General features: G+C 39.1%; 1 protein-coding gene across 2 annotated transcripts in view; it reads right to left on the bottom strand.

The window, feature by feature from the left end:
- Nucleotides 1–7902: 7902 nt before the first annotated feature.
- PUM3 (pumilio RNA binding family member 3) overlaps nt 7903–20199 on the bottom strand; it is a 36632-nt gene continuing 24335 nt past the window's right edge. For both annotated transcript variants that reach the window (XM_039886632.1, XM_039886727.1), the window contains exons 14-18: nt 16117–16259; nt 15246–15468; nt 13466–13553; nt 11117–11207; nt 7903–8192 (exon numbers count right to left, since the gene is read on the bottom strand). In XM_039886632.1, the coding sequence (XP_039742566.1) occupies nt 8060–8192; nt 11117–11207; nt 13466–13553; nt 15246–15468; nt 16117–16259 (678 nt within the window). In that variant the 3' untranslated portion in view covers nt 7903–8059. The remainder of the gene's footprint in view (nt 8193–11116; nt 11208–13465; nt 13554–15245; nt 15469–16116; nt 16260–20199) is intronic.

Raw genomic sequence — 20199 nt, 5'->3', positions numbered from 1 at the left:
GCAGTTTATGTGCAGAGGGCACATTCTTAGCCTCGAAGCTATGCTACTGTGATAAAAGTGTTGGAGATGTAAGAAGTTGAGTAATAACTGATATTTTACATCCGTTCTTCATTAGCAGGGATAACATTGGTTTTGCCATCACTTAATAAGGTTGAGCTTGCAAAGCAACCCTCATACCACTCCAAATGGCTGGTTTGTTCTAAGACTGCATTTTAGTTCACTAGGACAGCTCTGCAGTGGTGTCTCCACATTAAGAAGCTAGGGCCTAATGAAAGGGAGGATCCAGTTTGTGGGACCTGAAGCTTGTACAATTTTGGATTTCCCCTTAAAAAATTAATAAATTATAAACAAAATATTAGGTAGCAGGCTTTGGAATGCCCAACAAGGGACCCTGATGCTTAGGCATCCTTGGCCTCTCAGGAAATTGCTCCTAGCCTAACCCTTCCCTTCCCTGCTTGCTGATTGCGCGAGGCACTGAGCATACATGCAGATGATTGCAATCAGGAACTGTGTCATCTAGAAGGGACACTGGAGTTGAGTGATTTTCTAACTTTGTTTCCAAGAGCAGAATCCTGTTATAAAAGTTAATCTTACTAGAAGTCTGATTATGTTAAACAGATATAAGTGGGGGGTTACGACGGTTAGAACTCAAGCAGTTGGTCAAGAGACCCCACCAGCCTTGCCCCTCCCTATTTCCTACCACATGCTCCCAAGGCATCTCAGGGAACCCTGGGTCTTCCAAGATCCCATCTGAAAACCGCCCGATCTAGTCAAAGACCCTCTTCTTATGGAGCAGGGGTCCCCAACCCCTGGGCCACGGACCAATATCAGTCCATAGCCTGTTAGGAACCGGGCCACACAGCAGGAGGTGAGCATCAGGCAAGTGAGTGAAGCTCATCTGTATTTGCAGCTGCTCCCCAGCACTAGCATCAGCGCCTCAGATCATCAGGCATTAGATTCTCATAGAAGTGCCAGTCCCTGGTGCCAAAAAGGTTGGGGACCACTGTTATGGAGGGCAGAATTAAGACCCAGAAAGGTTAAATAATTGTCTATGTCACACACCTGGTTATTGGCACACAGATCTTTTCACTCTACCATAATTATCTTTCAATTCCTAGATCAGCCCTCAAACGCCCATTGTCAAAATGTCTCTCACCTCACCCCAAATGCAGTATTTGTTGTAGTACAGAACCAAAGCACAAGGCATTATCTGCTTCTATGGAGAGTCAGAATATCCTCTCCCACTGCAGCACTGGTGGAGAAGGGCTGGGTACTTCTTTCACTTAAGTCACTGGAGTGGACTTATTACCCTGAACTGCTGGCCCTCTTTCTCCAGATTCACCCTGCCTCTCTGGCCTAGCCCCTGGCACACCCAGGGGAAGGTGAGACGAGGGAATGGAACAGGTGGGCAGTGTTTGTACCTCAGAGAGTGAGAACACCTGCCTGGGGTCATGGGCACATGAAATATATTTTTAAGTTAATCATAGATAGAAGCTACCTTAACAGTATGAAAAAACAGATTTACAGATAAATCACAAGTAGGCACCACAGATACTTCCTTTTCCATCTTAGAAGGGTAGAGGGAATGTTTTTTCTTCTTCTAATACATATTCAATGAAATACCACTAAAACAAAGCCTGCAAAGTTAGATCGACACTGGTTAATGTTCTACAAGGCAATAAAACTGTAATCTTTGGAGTTGTCTCTACTCTGGACAGAAATTGTTTGCAACTTACTGATATTCTATATATTACCACCTTTCCAGAGTCTGGGGCCTAACAGACTAGTATGTCAAAGTTATATCCCCCTAGAAAAATCAAATAGTCTTGTGGTTTTGCAGACAACGTGCTAGTGTATCTCTGAATGGGGCAAATCTTTTTCTAGGATTTGGATAATTTTACTTAACAGTAGTAGTATTTTTTTTTTTTTTTAATCTGTACATTGCAACCCTGTGACTTGGGAATCAAACAAGGAATATCAATCTGGAGAATCATAAACACTGACAAATTTTACAAGGCGCCTTCACACACACAACACACAATCTCATTCGATTCTGACCCCAACTCTCTGAAACTTTCAGGTATTCTCTCTATTTCTGCAGGTAAAAAAACCCCTCGGTTTATAAAGATTGTGACTTACCCATATTTTTGGTCAGAGCCCAGGCCAAGCCTCAAAGCCAGATCTTCTGAAAACAAACTCCAAGCGCTCTTCACTGAGGACCTGCTCTCAACTATCCCTCTCATTTGTAGAGAATCTTATTGTTTAAAAAGTCTTTGTAAATTGAGGGAATAGGAGGCAGGTGGTTTGTTTTGTAGATTAAAAACACCAACCCGATTACCAGTATACCTGCCTAGGAAGTTGCAAAACCCATACAGGGTCCAAGTTTCCTACATAAGTCTAAAGCTATTTCCTCTACAGAACAATCGCCTGGAGTTAGCCCACTGTCTCTTTGTGCTAACTCTATACTCCGTCTCTGGATGCCAAGACCATGACACAAGGTGAAAGCCCCCACTTCTCTGCTGTACCTACTGGCCCAAATAAGTGATCTCAAGGTATCCCTTACTCCTTCCCCAAGGAAACACCCTTCCAAACTGTCTAGCCTTAGCATTCTACTCCAGGAAGCTGATGGACTTCACAGGAAGATGTTAATCACAGGCAACAGCTATAAAGGTGCTGTTCCTGCAAGGATTGTTTGCATTTTAAAAAGAGCGGATTTGAGCTCAAGTGCTTTCTCCCTCTGCTTCATAACCTACGGGCAAAAATAATGCAAGGGGCCTGCAAACCAGGTACCAGTTACAAATGAAATTACAGAGGGCTTACACGGTTAACGACTTTTCAAATGCACACAGCTGTTTTAAATTGTAAAATACGTATCTAAAAGTGGTAATGAATTCATGGAAGTTTCTGTGATTTCTTAGTCAATATGTACTCAAAAGTCCAAGTGTAATTTTGCATTTAGGGGCAACAGTTGCTGAAGTGTTTGATGTTAAAAATCTCCAGGATAGGAACTTTATTTGATTTCCAAGTCATGGCTTTCAGAGTTGTCACAGAGGCCTTTCCCCAATCCCCAAATCTTCATGATTCTATCTGCCCAAATGTAAGCCTGGCTGAGAGTGAGCCCCATCTGTATGGCAGGCCCAGTATTAGATCCTTTACACATATAAACTTACTTAATATCCACAATGACCCAGTGAAGTGTGTGTGTGTGTGTGTGTGTTTTTTAAATAAATGAGGAAACAAGCAGAGAGGTTATGTAACTTGCCCAAAGATGCCTAGCTAAGAGCCAGGCTTCAAATCACAATGTGGTTGAGCTGGTGCTTCTAGTCACTATCTTATACTGCCCTTAATTTTAGCTGATTTTCAATTTTTAAAGCAGGATGATTTGTATGCAAATATACAGCCAGAGACACGCAGGAATCCAGCAATAAAGAAGTTCTGAGAGGAGTAAATAGCTACTACAGAAAAGCAAAGCAGGCTGAGAAGGAAAATGATGGAATACCGTATTTTACCAACTGTAATATGCCTTGACTGTAAGACCCATTATTATTATATGTATCGCTAAGAAAAAAAAGCTTCCTATTAAAAATGACCATGCTACAATGCCATCAATTGTAAATATGCATCCTTTCAGATATTAAAATATGAAAAAAAAGTACATTTTTACAATTGATAAAATACAATAATACCCAGACAGGAAGCACTAGACAACAGGCTAAGGAGCTTGAAATCCCAGGCGAAAGAAGACCATCTTTCACAATTTATCTCACAGAAGTCCCAGAATTCCATATGCTCTGGTTTTTGTCCTATGCCAGATTCTGATTTGATGTAACTTATTAGTAAGAGTACTTCACCCATAAACTAATCCTTGTGGCCAAGGGAATGGTGCTGTGATTTGGGAGACCTGGGTCAAGCGCACCCAGTGGGGGCAGTTCATGATGGGTTCACCCCACCCAAATAAGATGAATGTGAAATGTGGGAGGAGGGGAACCCCCAAAGAGGTGCCAGAAGGCCAAAACATATATCTACTAGGTTATTATTATTACAAGCGGACATGGTGGACTCTTACGGATCTATATTTAGAATTAGATTTAAATATTAAGCAATGCAGATGGGGCAGAATAGTTGATTTGGTAAGAAAAATAAAACTCAAGACTTGTCCATTTCCTCAAAAGCACTTTCTATCACTGCCTAATTTTAAATCGCAGTGAGTCAATGTCTTTACTGGTAGGTGTATCAATAAGAATATGAGTTTTAAATGCAAGAGGCTTTCTATTAAAAGGAAAGTCTGTTTTTAAGCATCTGAAATACCTAAATTATTCATTGTGCTTAATTATAGTCACCAAGAGCACAAAGCAAGGTGATTTTCATAATGCTACCAGATCCCTATCACCTTCCACTCAAGTAGTCATCACGTATCAGGCACAACTAAGAGTTAATCATTTCCCCTCAAGATATAATTAATTCTCCTAAGAACAAGACAGCATCCTGACATCTAGAGGACTCCTGTGAAACAGCAAAATCCACACCTGGTCACCTGCGCAATGAATAGTCAAGAGTAGAGATTAGGACAGGCCTGCCCCCTTTATGATTAAGTATATAGAGAGTCAAAGATTTCCAGGAAAGCTTCAAACATTGAGACCAAAATAAACAAAAAGAGCAGACAACAGAAGAGACAAAACAAAGTAAAACTAAGCAAAACAAATAAACACAAAATATAACATCCCAAGAGAAATAAAAGATTTCATCCAAGAAGCAAGAAAAGAACACTTCAATAGATAGGCTGGCAGAGTGTGTGAAGGAAATACCTCATCCAGAAAAGCAAAACAAAAAAGCCAAAGAACTAAAAGGAAAAAAAAAAGAGGATCAAACCAGTATTTAGAATCCGAGTAACAGGAGTTCCAAAGAGAAAGAACAGAGAAAACAGAATGAGGGAAAAAGAAATACAGTTCCTAGAATGGAAGGGCTTTGTTTTTTTCTGACTACAACAGTTCAACAGTTCAACAGTTCATGAAGAATGATAAACGAACACGCAACACACACCAGTTCATAAGACCCTGAAATATAAGGCAGCTGAGGATTTAAAAAAGTCCTGTGACCTTTCAGAGAAGCCCCCACCCTCGTCGTCTTCACCTGACAAAAGGCCGCATACAAAAGATTAGGGATTAGGATGGCACTAGACTTTTCACAGCAACTCTGCAAGCCAAAAAAAAACACTAATGCCTTCACAATTCTGAGGCAAAGTTCATTTCAAATCAGAATTCTATTTCCAACTAAACTAGGTATCCAGGTATGAAAGGGCAGAATAAAGACATTCGAACTTGAAAGGTCTTTAATATTTTACCTCATATGCATTCTTTCTCAGGAAACTATAAGAGATTGTGCCCCATTCAAAAGAGGTATTAACTCAGTTAAATAACTGATCCTTCAAATAGCAACAACAAAAAGTGTTCAGCAAGAAGAAATGCAGGGGATCCAAGAATGGGCTTTCCATAGGAGAAAAGAAGAGACGGCCCAGAATGAGGATGGTGGTTGTGCGGCAGCTCTCTGGGATATCCAGAAAGCCAGCTGGCTTCAGGAGGGGTGTCTGAAGAAAGCAAAAATGCTAGATGATGTGTTGGACGGTGTGGAAATAACTATTCAGACAGTCAGGTTAGCATACTTTTAGCTGCAAGTTTCTAAAGATCCAATTCAAAATTGACTAAATGATAAATGGAGTTTATTCTCACGTAACCAGAAGTCAAGGAGAAGGCAGCTTTAGGAGCTGATTTCTTTAGCAGCTCAGTGTCACCAGATTCTTCCCACCTTCTGCTCAGCTGTCTTCTACATGTTTTGTCTTCTCCTGGCTGTAAGGTACTGCAAAAGCTCTAAGCATCTGATCTATATGTATCAAAGTCAGAAAGCAGAAAAAGGACTCTCTTCTTTGTGGGTCTATAACTTAAACCTCTGTCACCTCTCTTCAAAGTTTCATTGGCTAGGCTCCTTCCTAAATCCATCACTGACTGCAGAAATAGGTCACCAGAATTAGTTCACACCAGGGCTCTTTTGCATTATACACACGAGGGGATTGTTTGTATGGTCTGGTGGGATAATGGAAGAGCGTGTTAAAATCTCAGCACATCTCGGACCCACTTGAAGCACACTGGGTGTGAAATGCTGAATTAGACCAGTCAGGGTACTGGAGCCACGGGGTAGAGGGTAAACATCAGAAGAATATGGGAGCCTCAGAGGCCGAAAAAAAGAGGAAACAGTACCTGCTAAAGAAGAGTTTAAACAAATCTGATGAGAAGTCTGGGAAAAATTCATAACATTAATGTAGAAAAGTAAGCAAATGAAAATAAATAAGGCAATTATTAATTCCAGGGGAAAAAAAAAGGTCTGGGCAATGTAATGGCAGTTCACTACTTATTTCAGTATTTAACAATTTATGTCAATATAATCATATAAACTGAACACTGATATATCAAAAATAATGCAATTCTATTGGGAACATTAAAAGAAGTGTGGGGGGAAACTATATATTTAAAAATTCAGAAGAGTTAAAAGAATTGGTAGTAGTTACTTCTGGAGAGGGCAAGGCAGGGATGTAAAGAGGACTGGGCAGGGGAAGGACTGCTGCTTTTGTTATATGCTTTATGGTACTCTTAACTTTTAAATCCTGTATGTTATTTTTTGTCTCATAGATGGAACAAATAGTAGGATTTCCTGCACTTCCTTTCTGAATGGGCCCTTTATATGGAAAACACAAACTCAATGTATTAGTCAAACAAAAATGAGCTCTGATGTTGCCTTTTCCCCATTCACCTCCTCATCCCATCCTCAGTTCCCTGAGCTGTCCCACCTCCACCCTTAGATGCAGCTGGGTGGCAGGGGCAGGGTGGGTGGAGAGGAAATCCATCCCCAAAGAGAGTTGCAGGTGGATCAGCTATTCTATTCTCTGGGCAGTACTCGATGCTTCCTGCAGAGGGGAAAGCAGGTGGAGTCCTGGTAGTTTCTATGTTGGAAGTAGTCCTGGGACCCTGTAGTCTAGTCAGGAAAGGCACGGCAACCCTCCAGCAGATTAATTACAGTGACAGACACCAGTGGGTATCCTGTTACATCACGGCAGCCCACTTGGAGAAAGCATCAAGGCTTGTTATCAAAAGTAGTCAGGGCAGGGCTACTACATGAGCCTGACTGATCTACCACACCTTCCAAGCTTTGTAGCTAAAAGCCAAGTATAGTTTTAAGATTCAAACACTCTACCTCGATTTAAATTCAAACTTCTGCACTGTTAACTAATTAGCATCTCATTCCTTCTAACTCAAACCCTGTAGACTTCACCTACTTTAGGGATAGTCCCAACAGAGAAAGTCTTATCACATGGAGCTATTTACTTGGAAGGCCCAGATCCAAAGATAGGAGGATTTCCCAGTGACCTTGACCTTAACACTGCTACCCACTGTGATCCCCTAACTCATTTAGCAGTCAACTTACTCGACTGGCTTTCAAACAAAATCTAACATAGAACCGAATCCATAAGGCAGCTAGGAATGTGGCTGCTTTAGTCACCGGGTATCCTCCCTCCCTGTACTATCAAGGCCCTAAAGCTTCCTGAAGTTCAGTTCAAAGCCACTAAGCTCCACTTCACTGATCCCACCAAAAACTCCTCTTGGTTCTTCTTTTCCACATGCTGCTTCCTTTGAGGTCCACTTAAGTCCCAGCTCCTCCATGAAGCCTTCTAACTACTACTCACCAAGGATGTCTTCCCCTGAATCAACTCACACAACTCCTTTATATGTATCTGGTTGGTCCCACTGTATATGCCTATTAAATCTTTTATATCACTACCTCATATTGTGATTTACTTACTACTCAAGATGATAGAGAAGATAGCTGAGACTTAAAAAAAAAAAAAAGAAAAAGCACTGTTAGAAACCATTTTATAAATAAATTCTTATACAAAGAAACACATATACAGAGCACCCAGATTACCAGTAAGGTAGACTCTAGCCCTTCTTTTCCACACTGGGAAAACAGATCAGAAGAGGAAAAATGATTCCATCTTGTTAACTGTTTTCATCTATGCAGACAGTTTTTCAAGTAGTGTTTCTATTCCTTTGCTGGTGTTTCTGTTTTTTTTTAATGTGGGAATCAGGCTTTTCAGTCCAGCTTTGACTTTGCTTGCAACTTCTTCATCAGAACTCTGGAGAAGGCTGACGAAAGAAGACAGAAATTAACAAACAGAAAAATTAAATTTTATAAAAATCCCTAGATCATCTATCTGCAAGTACTACCTGCATCTACGGTATAAAAATTTCACTGACCTGTGAGATAAGTTTTGTAACTATAAATGCATTATTTTTCATCAAATGAATGATGGGGGCCAGCAGCCTATTTGCTAAAACCACATAAATAAAAAACGTTTTATAACCTTGCTGGTGGGGCCACTCAAGCAAATGTAGGAGGTAACTCTGTTCCATATAGAATTGGTCCCACTTTCACTTTGACTAGCGTAGTACTAATGCCCTGCCTTAAAATTATTTACTATATGTACTCTATGTTCCCTTCTCCACCTAGACTGAAGAGCAAGGACCTAGTGTTTTCTTTATTTCAAGGCACCACATGTACCAAACAGATGGCAAAGAAATGCTCACTGGCAACTGAATAAACATGAGAGGATGCGTGCACGGAGAGGAAAGGTGGGGTTGTGAAAGGTAAGCAGTTACCGGCCTTCTAACTGAACTCTGCAGCTAGAACGTTTAGTACAAGGGTAAAAAGCTTTAACTTGGAGCTTAGCTGCCTAGATTTGAAACCTGCCTCTGCCACTCTGTAACTGTACAAAAACCAAGAGCATGCTATTTAAACTCTCAAAGACTCAGTTTCCTGACCTGTGAAGTGGGATCAACAACAGAATCCACCTTCTACCTGTCAGGGTTGTTTTGGGGGCTCAAATGATCTTGTATGTAAAGCCCAGCCAAAGCCTGACACTCAGTAAGCATTTAGTCAGTGTGAGCCATTAAGCAAAATAATGCCAGCTCTGTTTTCTGACATCTTGCTGGAGTGCTCTATCACCAGTGAACGGAGCCCTGGTGGCTGACAACAAGCAGGCCTCTTTTGTCTTTAAACAGGGGCTGTGGCACAGGCACCAGGGCTGAATTTCCTGTTCTCCCCCTGACTTTTTCACGATCACATTTAAATGCTGATCTCTTGAAACACATCCTTGGCATTTTTGAAAGTGCCTGGTCCCAGTAACTTCCATCATGTCCAGAAAGAGAATAAGCCAACAGCCCCAAACAGCATTCCCCTGGCTTGTGAGACACAAGCAAAAAGAACTTCTTGCCACCTGTGAAGCTGCAAAGTGCCCTTTTAAGAGATCTGTGACTCAGTAGGTGTTTTTATTTTAATACCTTAGCTTAAGCAGAGTCACGTAATGCATAATAGTAATAAAAATTAATATTTATTGAACATATGTATTAGACATAATGCTAAGTATCTTATATACATCATCTCATTTAGTTTTCACAACATTGGACTATTACTTATCTCATTTTACAACTAACAAAGTTAAGACTCGAAAGAGTTCAATAATTTGCCCAAGGCTACAGAGTGAGCTGAGACTGGAACCCAGGCAGTCTGTCTAGAGCCTATGCTTTTAAATGTTAGAGAACTCTGCTTCCTGGAATAACTTTTTAGACTGCATGCAAGGCAGATTTTCTTTTTTCACCAGAATGCCTTTTCACTTACTGTAAAATGACTTAGAAAAAAAATTGCACTGGTTTGAAGTAAAATGTAAACAAGCAGAGAATTTTACCAAATATGTCAAGCGCATGACAATATTCTAAAAACCAAACAAAAGCAATTACTGTATTAATCAATTCTTAGGTTATCTATAGTTTAACTTCCCTTCAGGATCTCAAATATTTCATGTGCTCCTGTTCCGATTCTAAGTAGCCTTCCATAATAAACCTATTGCATCCTTCTTATGTTTGAAATCCACCCAAGGAGAGCTGTGATTGACAAGAAATCTCTATACATTAATCTTACAGCATTTCTGAAATACTTAAGTATAATGAAAGAACATGTCAGTAGGTGTTAACACTCCAAATTCCTGGAAAAGAAATATGTATCAAAAAAGTTCATGTTTCAGCTAATGGATTCTGGCTGTTCAAATCAACTGGAAAATTAACTCATTTTAATGGGAAATAAACAAAATGATCTGTATCACCCATATGTTTGGAGATACTGATACACCTGAAAAAAAATGAAAGCCCATATGGAATGTATATGTTTGTGAGTATATGTGTACCAAATCAAATTATATATTGAACAAACACTTATAACATTTACAAACAGTACAGGTGAAATTGCATAGCAGTCATACGGAGAGCATGTGAAATACTGTGGGAAATTCAAACTAAGACTGGTATCTGTCTTATAAACCTTGGTAACTCAGCAGGGGAAAAAAATCAACAGTGACTGCTTCAAAACAACACACAAATTTATTTTTAAATGAATGTTCTTAATAGAAAGGTTTCATCTGGGAATAGAATGCATGAAAATTTCAATGAGTGTAAATTATAAACTCAATATACTATGTCCAGAGAACAATATGCAAGTTAAACATATGCCTCAATTCACAAATCATCAGTTTTCTATCCATTTTAATTAGAAATAAACAATTAGCATGCAGATTCAGAAGCAAATGTTACTCAGATCCTTTTAGAATAGTTGAAAACAGTGAATGAAAATTACAGATAAAGTCAGTCACAATTTAAAAAAAAAATCATTGTCAGTTTTCGTAGGTCAAGACTAATTCATTAACAATAATACAATTACATCTTGGTCAAAACCATAAATGTGGTGAGACAATCATATGATACCTTTAAATGTCATAATTTTATGATCCCTCCCATCCAAAAGATTGATAAAAAACAAAACAAAACTGTAAGGGCTGACTGAAGGAGTTACATTTGCTTCCTAATGTCTGGTATACTTGTGCAGACCAAGAGCAGCTGACAGTTAACGCTAGACTATTGGGAACAAATATTAGAATGGAGAAATAAATGTGAGAAGAGTCTGCATGAACAGGCATTCAGGATGGGGACTCTGTGCAGAGAAGGGCATACATTATACATACCTAGAAAGAATAATGGCGCCTCGATTTACGCTAGCCCAGGACTTCAGGTTCTTCATACCAACATGCTCTACCAGTATTTTTGCAAAACACCCTGTAAAATATACTGAAACTTAGTGAACATCACATACTAAGATTTAAACTCCCAATCTCCTTCTCTACTGCTTTTAAATATGTTTTAATAAAAATGCTAATAAAGAGTTCTCACCCAAACTTCAGCACTAAAAATTCCAGTTCAACTTTATATAATGTGTTTTTAGTACAGCGATTTCTTAAAAACAATGAATTCTTGTAAGACACTTGGTTGGTTGTGTTTACGTTTCTTTGTGCTATTGAATGATTTAACTCTGACCTGAAAGGTATTCAGGAAGTAAATATTTGACAGTAGCGCCCTGGGTTTGATTAAAATTAAGTTTTCCCTCATGGAAAATGCTCACTCAGAAGGTGCCATGAACATAGCTAGTGGGCAAATGACTCTTCTGGCTTACACCTGGCGATTTCTCTCTACAACACTAAACATTCACCCATCAAAAATACCATTAATCTCTTGTTATAGTGTATCTGATTCCCAAGGTCTTGGTATATTAACTTATTCACTGTGCCATCTAAGTGTAACTAATTCTTAGACAAAGGAGAAATTCTGAAGGCTAGGATTTAGTGCAAATGAAGACAGAGAAAACTTATCTTGAAAGGAAACATCTTAGGTAGGAAGCATGTATAATTTATTCAAAGACACTCAAATGTAAGGAGGCTTTAAAAACCAAGAAGCATATGGCTTTTTAGTTTTTCATGGCACATGCTAAGCATAAACAGATAGGTTAGTGAAGCACATGGTATTTTCCAAAGGTGACCACAATAATACCTCCTGTCCTATGTGCTCTTCTAGAATACTGCCCCTCCCCACCTCCAATTTAGAGATGGAATCAATCGATGTCTTCTCCTTTTGAATCTCGGTGAGCCTTTGTGACTGACTTAACAAAGAAAGTGTAATAAAAGTGATGTTAAATAATTCTGAGGCTAAATCATGAGAAGAACCATGTACCTACTTTGTTCTCTTAAAACCAAACCTACCATGTTATGAGGAGGGCCAAGCAGCCCAAGGAGAGGAAGTGAGGCTGCTGGCCTCAACCACTGCCAGCATGTGGATACTCCAAACCCAAGCTGAGCAGCCTCCGAGCAGAGCAGAAACAAGCTCCACCAAACCCAGATCAAATGCCCGTTTTGAGGTGGCTTGTTACACAGCCAAGGGAGAACCAAGACAGCTAATCACACTCATTTGTTGCTACATGAAAATGACAAACCCGACAGACCCTAGCAGGCATGTTTTAGGCCTGTCAGCACATTTTAATTAAGAGGAAAATGCCTGGACTTTAAAAGCAGGCCAGACAACTTTCTCTGATATAAGCAGCTCAACTGTGCACCAACTTTTTCAATTATGAAAAATGAAAAAGCTGATTCAATACATGATTTTTTTAAATTCAAAACTTATTATAAGCTTTTTACAAAAAGTTTACAGTGAGAAAGAGCTCCAAGTCTCTACTCTTAAAGGTAGAGCGAAAAGTGACAGTTCTACTGCTATGCTGCCTCACTAGCCATTAGAACCGCAACTTAAGACATAAATTCGTAATGTCACTTTTTTTTCGGATACAGTAACAGAAAGCCCAAACTGCTTTACTCAAGTAGGGGAAAATCCCTTTAGTGGCCAAAATACCAGGTAGAGTTTGAATTTAGCAAGAGAAGGTTTGGTCAAAGACAGGACTGAGGGGGGAATGGTATGCCACTTTTCAAGTAGATAAAAGACGCTGTCCTCTTCTTGAGAGCTGAGTTTCTACAGAGCAGCTGTCAGGTTTATGAAAAACCAGAAAGCGCCAAGGACTGGCTTGCTCTTTGGTCACATGTATTTCAATGTCAAACTGGCACCAGTTCAAGATTCTCTGATAAGGATAATTTTCTTCTGCTTATCCTTTTCTCAAAACTAGAGATAAATATCATGCCTTCAAATCTGAGTGATGATACTCACAAATGACGCCCCGCCACACACATGCACATAAACACACACTGTACTGCTCTCATCATCCTCCAGAAATAGAATAGCATTTTAGAAAATTGGCCAAGCCCAATCAGAAGTCTGAAGTAGCAAAGTGAGGGAGAGTGTGGAAGAGAAAAAAAATGCAAGGATTCTAGGACACAAATTTCTAGCATTTTCTAAACAATACTTGCAACCACTCAATTATTTCTTACAGACATTATTTCTGAACATTCAACTTAAATGACTGACAAAAAGTTCAGGGATGCCAGGAATTACTGAAATTCCACATGAGATACAAGAAAAGATCAAGTTTAATAACCTACCTTGTCTTCCTTTTTCTTTCATCTTTTTATCTTGCTCTACCAACCACTTTAGAACGAGATGTCCTGCGGGATGTTCTGCAATGTGAAGCTATAAGGGATCAAGAACACATTAATTTACAAGCTATTGTCATCCATGCCTTGGCCTACAATCCATTCCATATCACCACATACAGATAAGGACACTGTGAAGTTGAAAGTTCCATAGGCTTAAATGGTCTTTATCTATAATGAACGTTACACCTGGAGAGACCAGAGGTCTATTACAATCCCCACACTGAAATGAGGATGGTTATTCAAGATAACACAGCCACCAAAAAGTAGTTCAGACTCAGTTTTGTGAGTTCTAGTTTGAAGAGCACCATACAATGCTTATCTTATGATCATGCTAACCACTATTCAGGTTGCAGTATGTAGTTCTGAGGTACAAATACACCTATGGGACAGAACACTATAGTAGAAACATTAAAACCTAATGCTGAATGCTTAAATACATGTGACTATGTATGGATATTATCTGACTAGCTGGCCAAGAAAGTATCTTTTTAGCTCAATCTTACTCCTTTTTAAAAGGGCCGTGTCATTGTTCCCACAGTACCGAGGATCTCTCCTTATCAAGCATGGGAGACCATGGACTCAATCTCTTTAAAAAGAAACTTTCATTATGCACGCATTTAACCGATTTGTTAATACGGTCTGCTCTATGAGGGCAGGGCCAAGGGCTTCTCTAAAATCTACAGGCCATTTCTCTTCTCTTATTGCATAGGTCAGAAAAAATAACACACACATCTGTTCATTAGGAGCTTACAACTGTGCAGGACAAGTGCCCTGTATGAACTGGCTTCTGTCTTCCTCTTCCCTTTGCTAAGTGATTTCCACCTTCCTGAGCCTTCTCTTCTCACACAAGCTCAGTTCTTTCCTTCCTTTAGGCTGCTGCACATGCTCTTCCCTCTGCTTAGAATCTCCAACTGTTCCTCACAGAGCTATTAATCCTTTGGGTCTCAAGTTAGCTTTTACTGCCTCAGGGAAGCCTTCCTGAGGACAGGCTGGCCCCCACTCTTAATCCCAAAGAATGTGTGGTTTAGCTTCACAGCACTTATCTCAACCTGAAATGGTTATTTGTATAAGTATTTATTTAAATACTGTGTGCACCAAAATGGTAAGCTTTTTGGGGGGGGCGGGGGGAAGGTTGGGGAGAGGACAGTGCTGAGCAGTGCCTAGCACATATCAGGTACACGAACCAAAGAACTTAAGATGAAGGGCAGAATAACATGGGGCCCAAATAACACAGGCAGGAGCAATCAGACAGAACAAAGACTTTTTAACAAAAAGGTATTTGGAAAGACTTTATGGAGAAGGATTCTGGGGACCCTGAAGAATGAGTAAGAATTTCTACATGGAGAGCACAGGAAAATAGACGTGGGCAGCACTCGTGGCTGAGGGAAGCAGCACGTACAAATGCAGAGAGGTGCAGAAGTCCACAGCAAATTCAATATAGAATTAAGAGCATAGAATATGCTGGAAAGGCAGCCTGGGGCCAATCATGTACCAACAGAGAGCCATATTAAAAGAATTTTATTTTACTCATGGAGTCACTGTAAGTTTCTGAGAAAGACAGTGTTGAAACAAAACTGTGTTATGAATTCACACTTTTCAAATGTACTGTTGGTATGCAATGAGTTGAGATAATAATCGTTAAAATTCTCTTTATAGAAATGTTCTCAATGATTGGAGTTTCTGCAGTCACTGCAGCTTTCCTGCCTGTATTATAATAGCACATTACCTCTCCGTCCTTGCCACCAGGATGCAGTTCTGCCGCAGCCAAGCTGGCGATGGCATTCATGGCAGGTTGAACATCTCCAGTGGCGGCTCCCAGAATGTCAGAAACCAACACACAGGCAGACTTATCGAGTACCACTTCTTGGGCATGTTCTTGCAGGTAGCTTAACAAAGTTGGAGAGATGGATTCTAAGAGCTCTCGGCGACGGATCTCTGTATCTTTCTTACTGTTGGAATATGTTGAATGAGTATTAAGCTAAGATTAATGGCAAAGGAAATATGGTGGTCTTATTTCACAAAAACCACTAAAGGCTTATAACAAATAGATTGTGTCACACTATTGCAATTGTATCTTTCTGTTATGCATGTACATAACTGATTTGAGAGTGGGATATCCATCCTTCATCTTTGTGTCCCCAGGATGTGACTAGTGCCTGGTATAGAAGGAGCGCTCAATAAGTGAAGTTGCCTTATGTAATTAAAAATACCTAAAACCAATCCAAAAACCAAACAACAAAAGCAACAAAATATCTTACAACACATATTTAGACTACTTTATGAACTCTCCTCTTCAGAGTATTTAATTATATGGTGCCAGTAGCTTTAAAAATAAAGTAAAACCAAAACCAACCACACACCTAAGTGCCCGCTATGTGCCAGGTACCTCAGAGGCATTCTTTTAGCATGACGATTTTATTTCCTTTCAAAGATAAGAACAACTACAGGCTTAAAAATGAAATTCACCCTTTGAGTTTTAGAGATAGGGAGCACGAGGGGGTGTGCATGTATAAGTAGACTTCTGGAAGCATACACTACTCAAAATTAATAAATCAGAGCAGAGGATAAAGAGCTCAAGCCATTCTACTTGTTTTTACCTGTGTGCATTTCCATCTCCTTTCTGTAGAACTTCAATGATTTCTCGTACTGTATGTGCAGGATCTCTGGGACTTAGTAAGTATAAAAGGACCTTCCTTCCATATTTGTCATTTAATATATTAGGCAAGGAACTAATAATTTCCTGTAAAATTATAGAAACAATAATGAACCCACATGCTTAAAGGATGCTTGGAATCTGAATGGTAAAGGATACATACTTAACGATATTCCCTAATGTACTTAATGGAAACATGGAGCTAGTTCTAAAACCATCTCATTAAAGCACAAAGAAATTTACCCTCAGAACACAGAACTGAATCTCTCCTGTGACTAGCATTACTGAAAAATACATTTATATAAACTGACCAAGCTCAAGGACTTAAAAAATATTTAAAGCAGTTATCTTCATCCACTATATAATGGTATTTCTTAGGCCACCGTTACTAGGGACATTGCTTGCTGGGGTCACTGAGCAGACAGTTAATTTGCAGCTCCACTTAAATGTAGCATCAGCAATGATGAAGAACCTTCCTATTAGAATTTCCCTACTGGGATGTATATGAAGGGAGATAAAGCAACTCTGTTAAACAGAACAAGTTGGTAAAGGCTTTTAAAGTTAAGTTGCTTATTCATGGCAAATGAAGACTATTTAAGTATCACGTTGAAAACAAAAAGTAGAAGAAAGGAAAGAAATGCAGAAAGATTCCAAGGAGCAGTTACAAATAACTATACTGACATTTGCAATCAACTTATCCAAGAAGAGTAACCTCCTTTTCTAGTTGGATAAATTTAAGGAACAAAGGCAATGTCACCCGCACCCCAACTAAGCTCCTTTGTAAATTTGCTGATATTTTCAAAGACAGAAAACTCACTCACTGTTTAAAAATACCCTTATTCTTAATAGAGAATATGCAACAGAAAAACCATCAGCGCCCCCTCCCCCATTCCGATTTCTTGCAACAAACCTAACAGATATTCAAAGCCATGTGTATCTGAGCATCAGAGATTCTTCAGAACTGGCCGAGGCTATAGGAAAAATTCAGTCCAGTCACCCAGATTTACAGATGAGGAACCCAGAAAGAAGAGAGGTGAGTTTGCCAAAGAATGTAATGTCAGTGGCAGGGCTCTGGTCCTGATTCCAACTCTAGTCTTTTTCAAAGAAAACATAAAATCCCCTCTTTAGGAATGAAATTCTCCATGAGATGATACACTCAGATCTGCTATTCTTTTAAGTGCCTATTTTTCACTATGAGATCAGTAATTTCAGTGCAAGGAACCAAACTGAAAGTTATGTCAGTCATCGAGGAATCATGATACAGCAAAATTCGTGACCTCAAGGTTGATAACGCAACCACATTTCCCTTTTTAAAATCCCAAGCTTCCCGTATTTTCTGCACCAAAGTGTATCGTGCTTCCTACAATTAATAACAGCAGCTAACACTTGAGTGCTTACTAGAAAGCAGACCCTATGCTGAGAACAGTGCGGCCATCATCGTAAATACTCTTCATATCATGATGACGTAAGTGCTACAATTACTTTCATTTTACAGGTAAGAAGCCTAAGGTTTAAACAATTAAAGTGACTTACAGTAGATGAGTAACTCATTCAGGATATGATTACCTGTACCTATGACTCCAAGCCCAATGGGCTATGCTCTTTTTGAAGTTTAAGGTCACATATAAAGATTTTCCCCATACGACTAAAGGTTTTCAGAGAAGAAGTGCAATAAATTTAACCACCTCAATAAATTTTAGCCACCCAAGGAAAATGAACTTAAAATTTCAGTAATAAAGGGGAAGAAGACAGAAAAAAACTATATATAACGTATCACAGAGTAGGGAATTCTTTTATAATTTTAAGGTAAACATTCCCCAAAGTGGACTCAATATATGTATTTTTGACAATGAAGCACTTAGTGCCACAAATATTGAGCTACGTTTAGTATAGCTTTTCCTATTTAAGCTTTAAGCAACTCAAAGAAGACAGATGCTTTAATCTGTCTAAGTGAAGAAAGTGAGGATATACAGCTTAGGCAAATTTCTAGTCATGTAAAAAAAGCCAAAACTTTGCTTTAAAAAAACACTCTGAGGTATAATACCTTTAAAACAGTTGCTTAAAACAAACAAACTACTACAAAAAATGGGGGGAATATACAGTGAAGAAATAGAAATGGCTATTTAATTTTTTTCTCCTTGATATAAGGAGAAAAAGCGGTGGCATGAAGCCAGAAACATATTTGGCAATGTACTGCTTTCTCTGTGGGTTCCACACTTAAGGACTAGAACAACGCATACGACTTGGCAGAAATGGTTTTACCTTAACACTAGAAGCTTAATTCCATGCACAACTATTACTCAAGGACTCGTCCCCAAATTCATTGAACTTTACTGCCTTTCAGTTTGTAATTAAGGAATTCAGAATCTAAACTTATGTTCATTTGAGTGTTATCATTTAATAGTCCCCCATCTCGCCCTCGTTCCAACTTTCCTAACATCAAAACATATATCTTTGAAAAAAGTAAAAGGGATCAGTATGAGTGCCGCTATATTACTAATTCATTTCTCTTTAACCTGGGTTACACGCAGAGAGGAGAGACATTTTTAGAGAGGAGAACATTAACAAGTATAGTAACATGTAGAACTAGGTAAGAAGCAGGTATGACATAGCTGATTTTGTACTAAATTCAGTCTTTGGGCTCAAGCAGAATAGCCTTTGGCAAATCTTTACTCTCTCTACACATCAATTTCCTTATCTATAAAAGGAAATAATACACCTGCCTGATTTGTGGGTCATCATCAGGAGCAAATTAGAAAATTCACATTCCAAACTGAAAACTGCTATAATTTTTTGAAATTTTCATATCAAAACCACAACTCTCAATATATAGTATCTTTAACTATGGAGGTTAACAAAGCTGGTGGAGTCATGAGTTTGGCATCCTTAAAAGAGAGGACCCAACAACAAAGGTTGAATTTTAAAGGTTTTCGACTTAGAATTAACTTAGAGAAAATAACAAGGTCCTTTTGTTGTAATTTATTCTTATGCTTTACTCTAAAGCAGGCATGTGAACAGATGAAGTAAAGTGCAAGAACAAGAGACCTCTCCTGAAGACATGTTTGGCCAGTTCTAACCTCCTTGTGTTGCACCCTTTGTCAGATTCTTTGGCACTCCTATTTTGCTAACCCTCTTATAAAAGGAAAGGTAATAGTCAAGATGAAGGGTGCACTCTGGAAGTAGGGTTAGCGTGCACATGCATTTTCAGTGGAGGAAAGAAATGCAAAAACACACATTACTGAAAATTGAGCCTATGGTGCACACATCTCTACGTAGGTTGTGTGTGGAGACAAAAAGAAATGTAGACTGTTCTTAACCTTAAAGAGCTAAAACCTAGTGGAAGAGGCAAGGGAAACTTAAAAAACCAAAAAATAAGAGATGTAAAGAATGGATAACAGAAGTGTAGAAGGAAGATTAGTTGGATCATTAGGTGGTGATTGCAGCCTTCTGAGTGTTTTAAATATATAACTTTTATCTAAAAGTTCACGTTGTTGGTTGCATTAAAAAACCAGGATATAGTTTAATGAGTATAATTTCGATTTTACAAGATGAAAACGTTCTAAAGATTGTTTGCACAACAATGTAAATATACTTATAAAACTGTACCCTTAAAAATGGTTAAGATGGTTAAATTTTATGTTGTGTATTTTACCACAATTAAAAAGGAAAAAAAATCACAAGGTCCATCACTATGGAGCTCACATTCCCCAAAGCTGGAGGCTACTGCCGTGGACAGGACATGTGTTTCTCCTTTCCCTACAGCCCACCCCTCCACACCTAGCCTGCCTCACTCCTACCTGCCTGGTCAACAAACATTTCTGAGTTTGTGAGTCCTGGGTCAGACCATGATTAACTGTTACATGAATGGATGACAAAGACAAATTATAGGAGCTGAGAGGATGGGGAGACCATGTCTGGCCCGGAGATCAGAAAATGCTATCGGGCGACTGAAATGGAGCTTGGTCTTAAAAGAGAAAACGAGTGTTTAGTAGACTATGATTTCAACCTGACATTTCGGGAAATCCAG

This window comes from Pteropus medius, unplaced genomic scaffold, assembly GCF_902729225.1.
Source record: "Pteropus medius unplaced genomic scaffold, Ma_sr-lr_union100, whole genome shotgun sequence".
In the NCBI taxonomy this organism is placed as follows: domain Eukaryota; kingdom Metazoa; phylum Chordata; class Mammalia; order Chiroptera; family Pteropodidae; genus Pteropus; species Pteropus medius.
The sequence above is the reverse complement of the archived record's forward strand: the minus strand, read 5'-3'. Positions and strand labels throughout refer to the sequence as shown.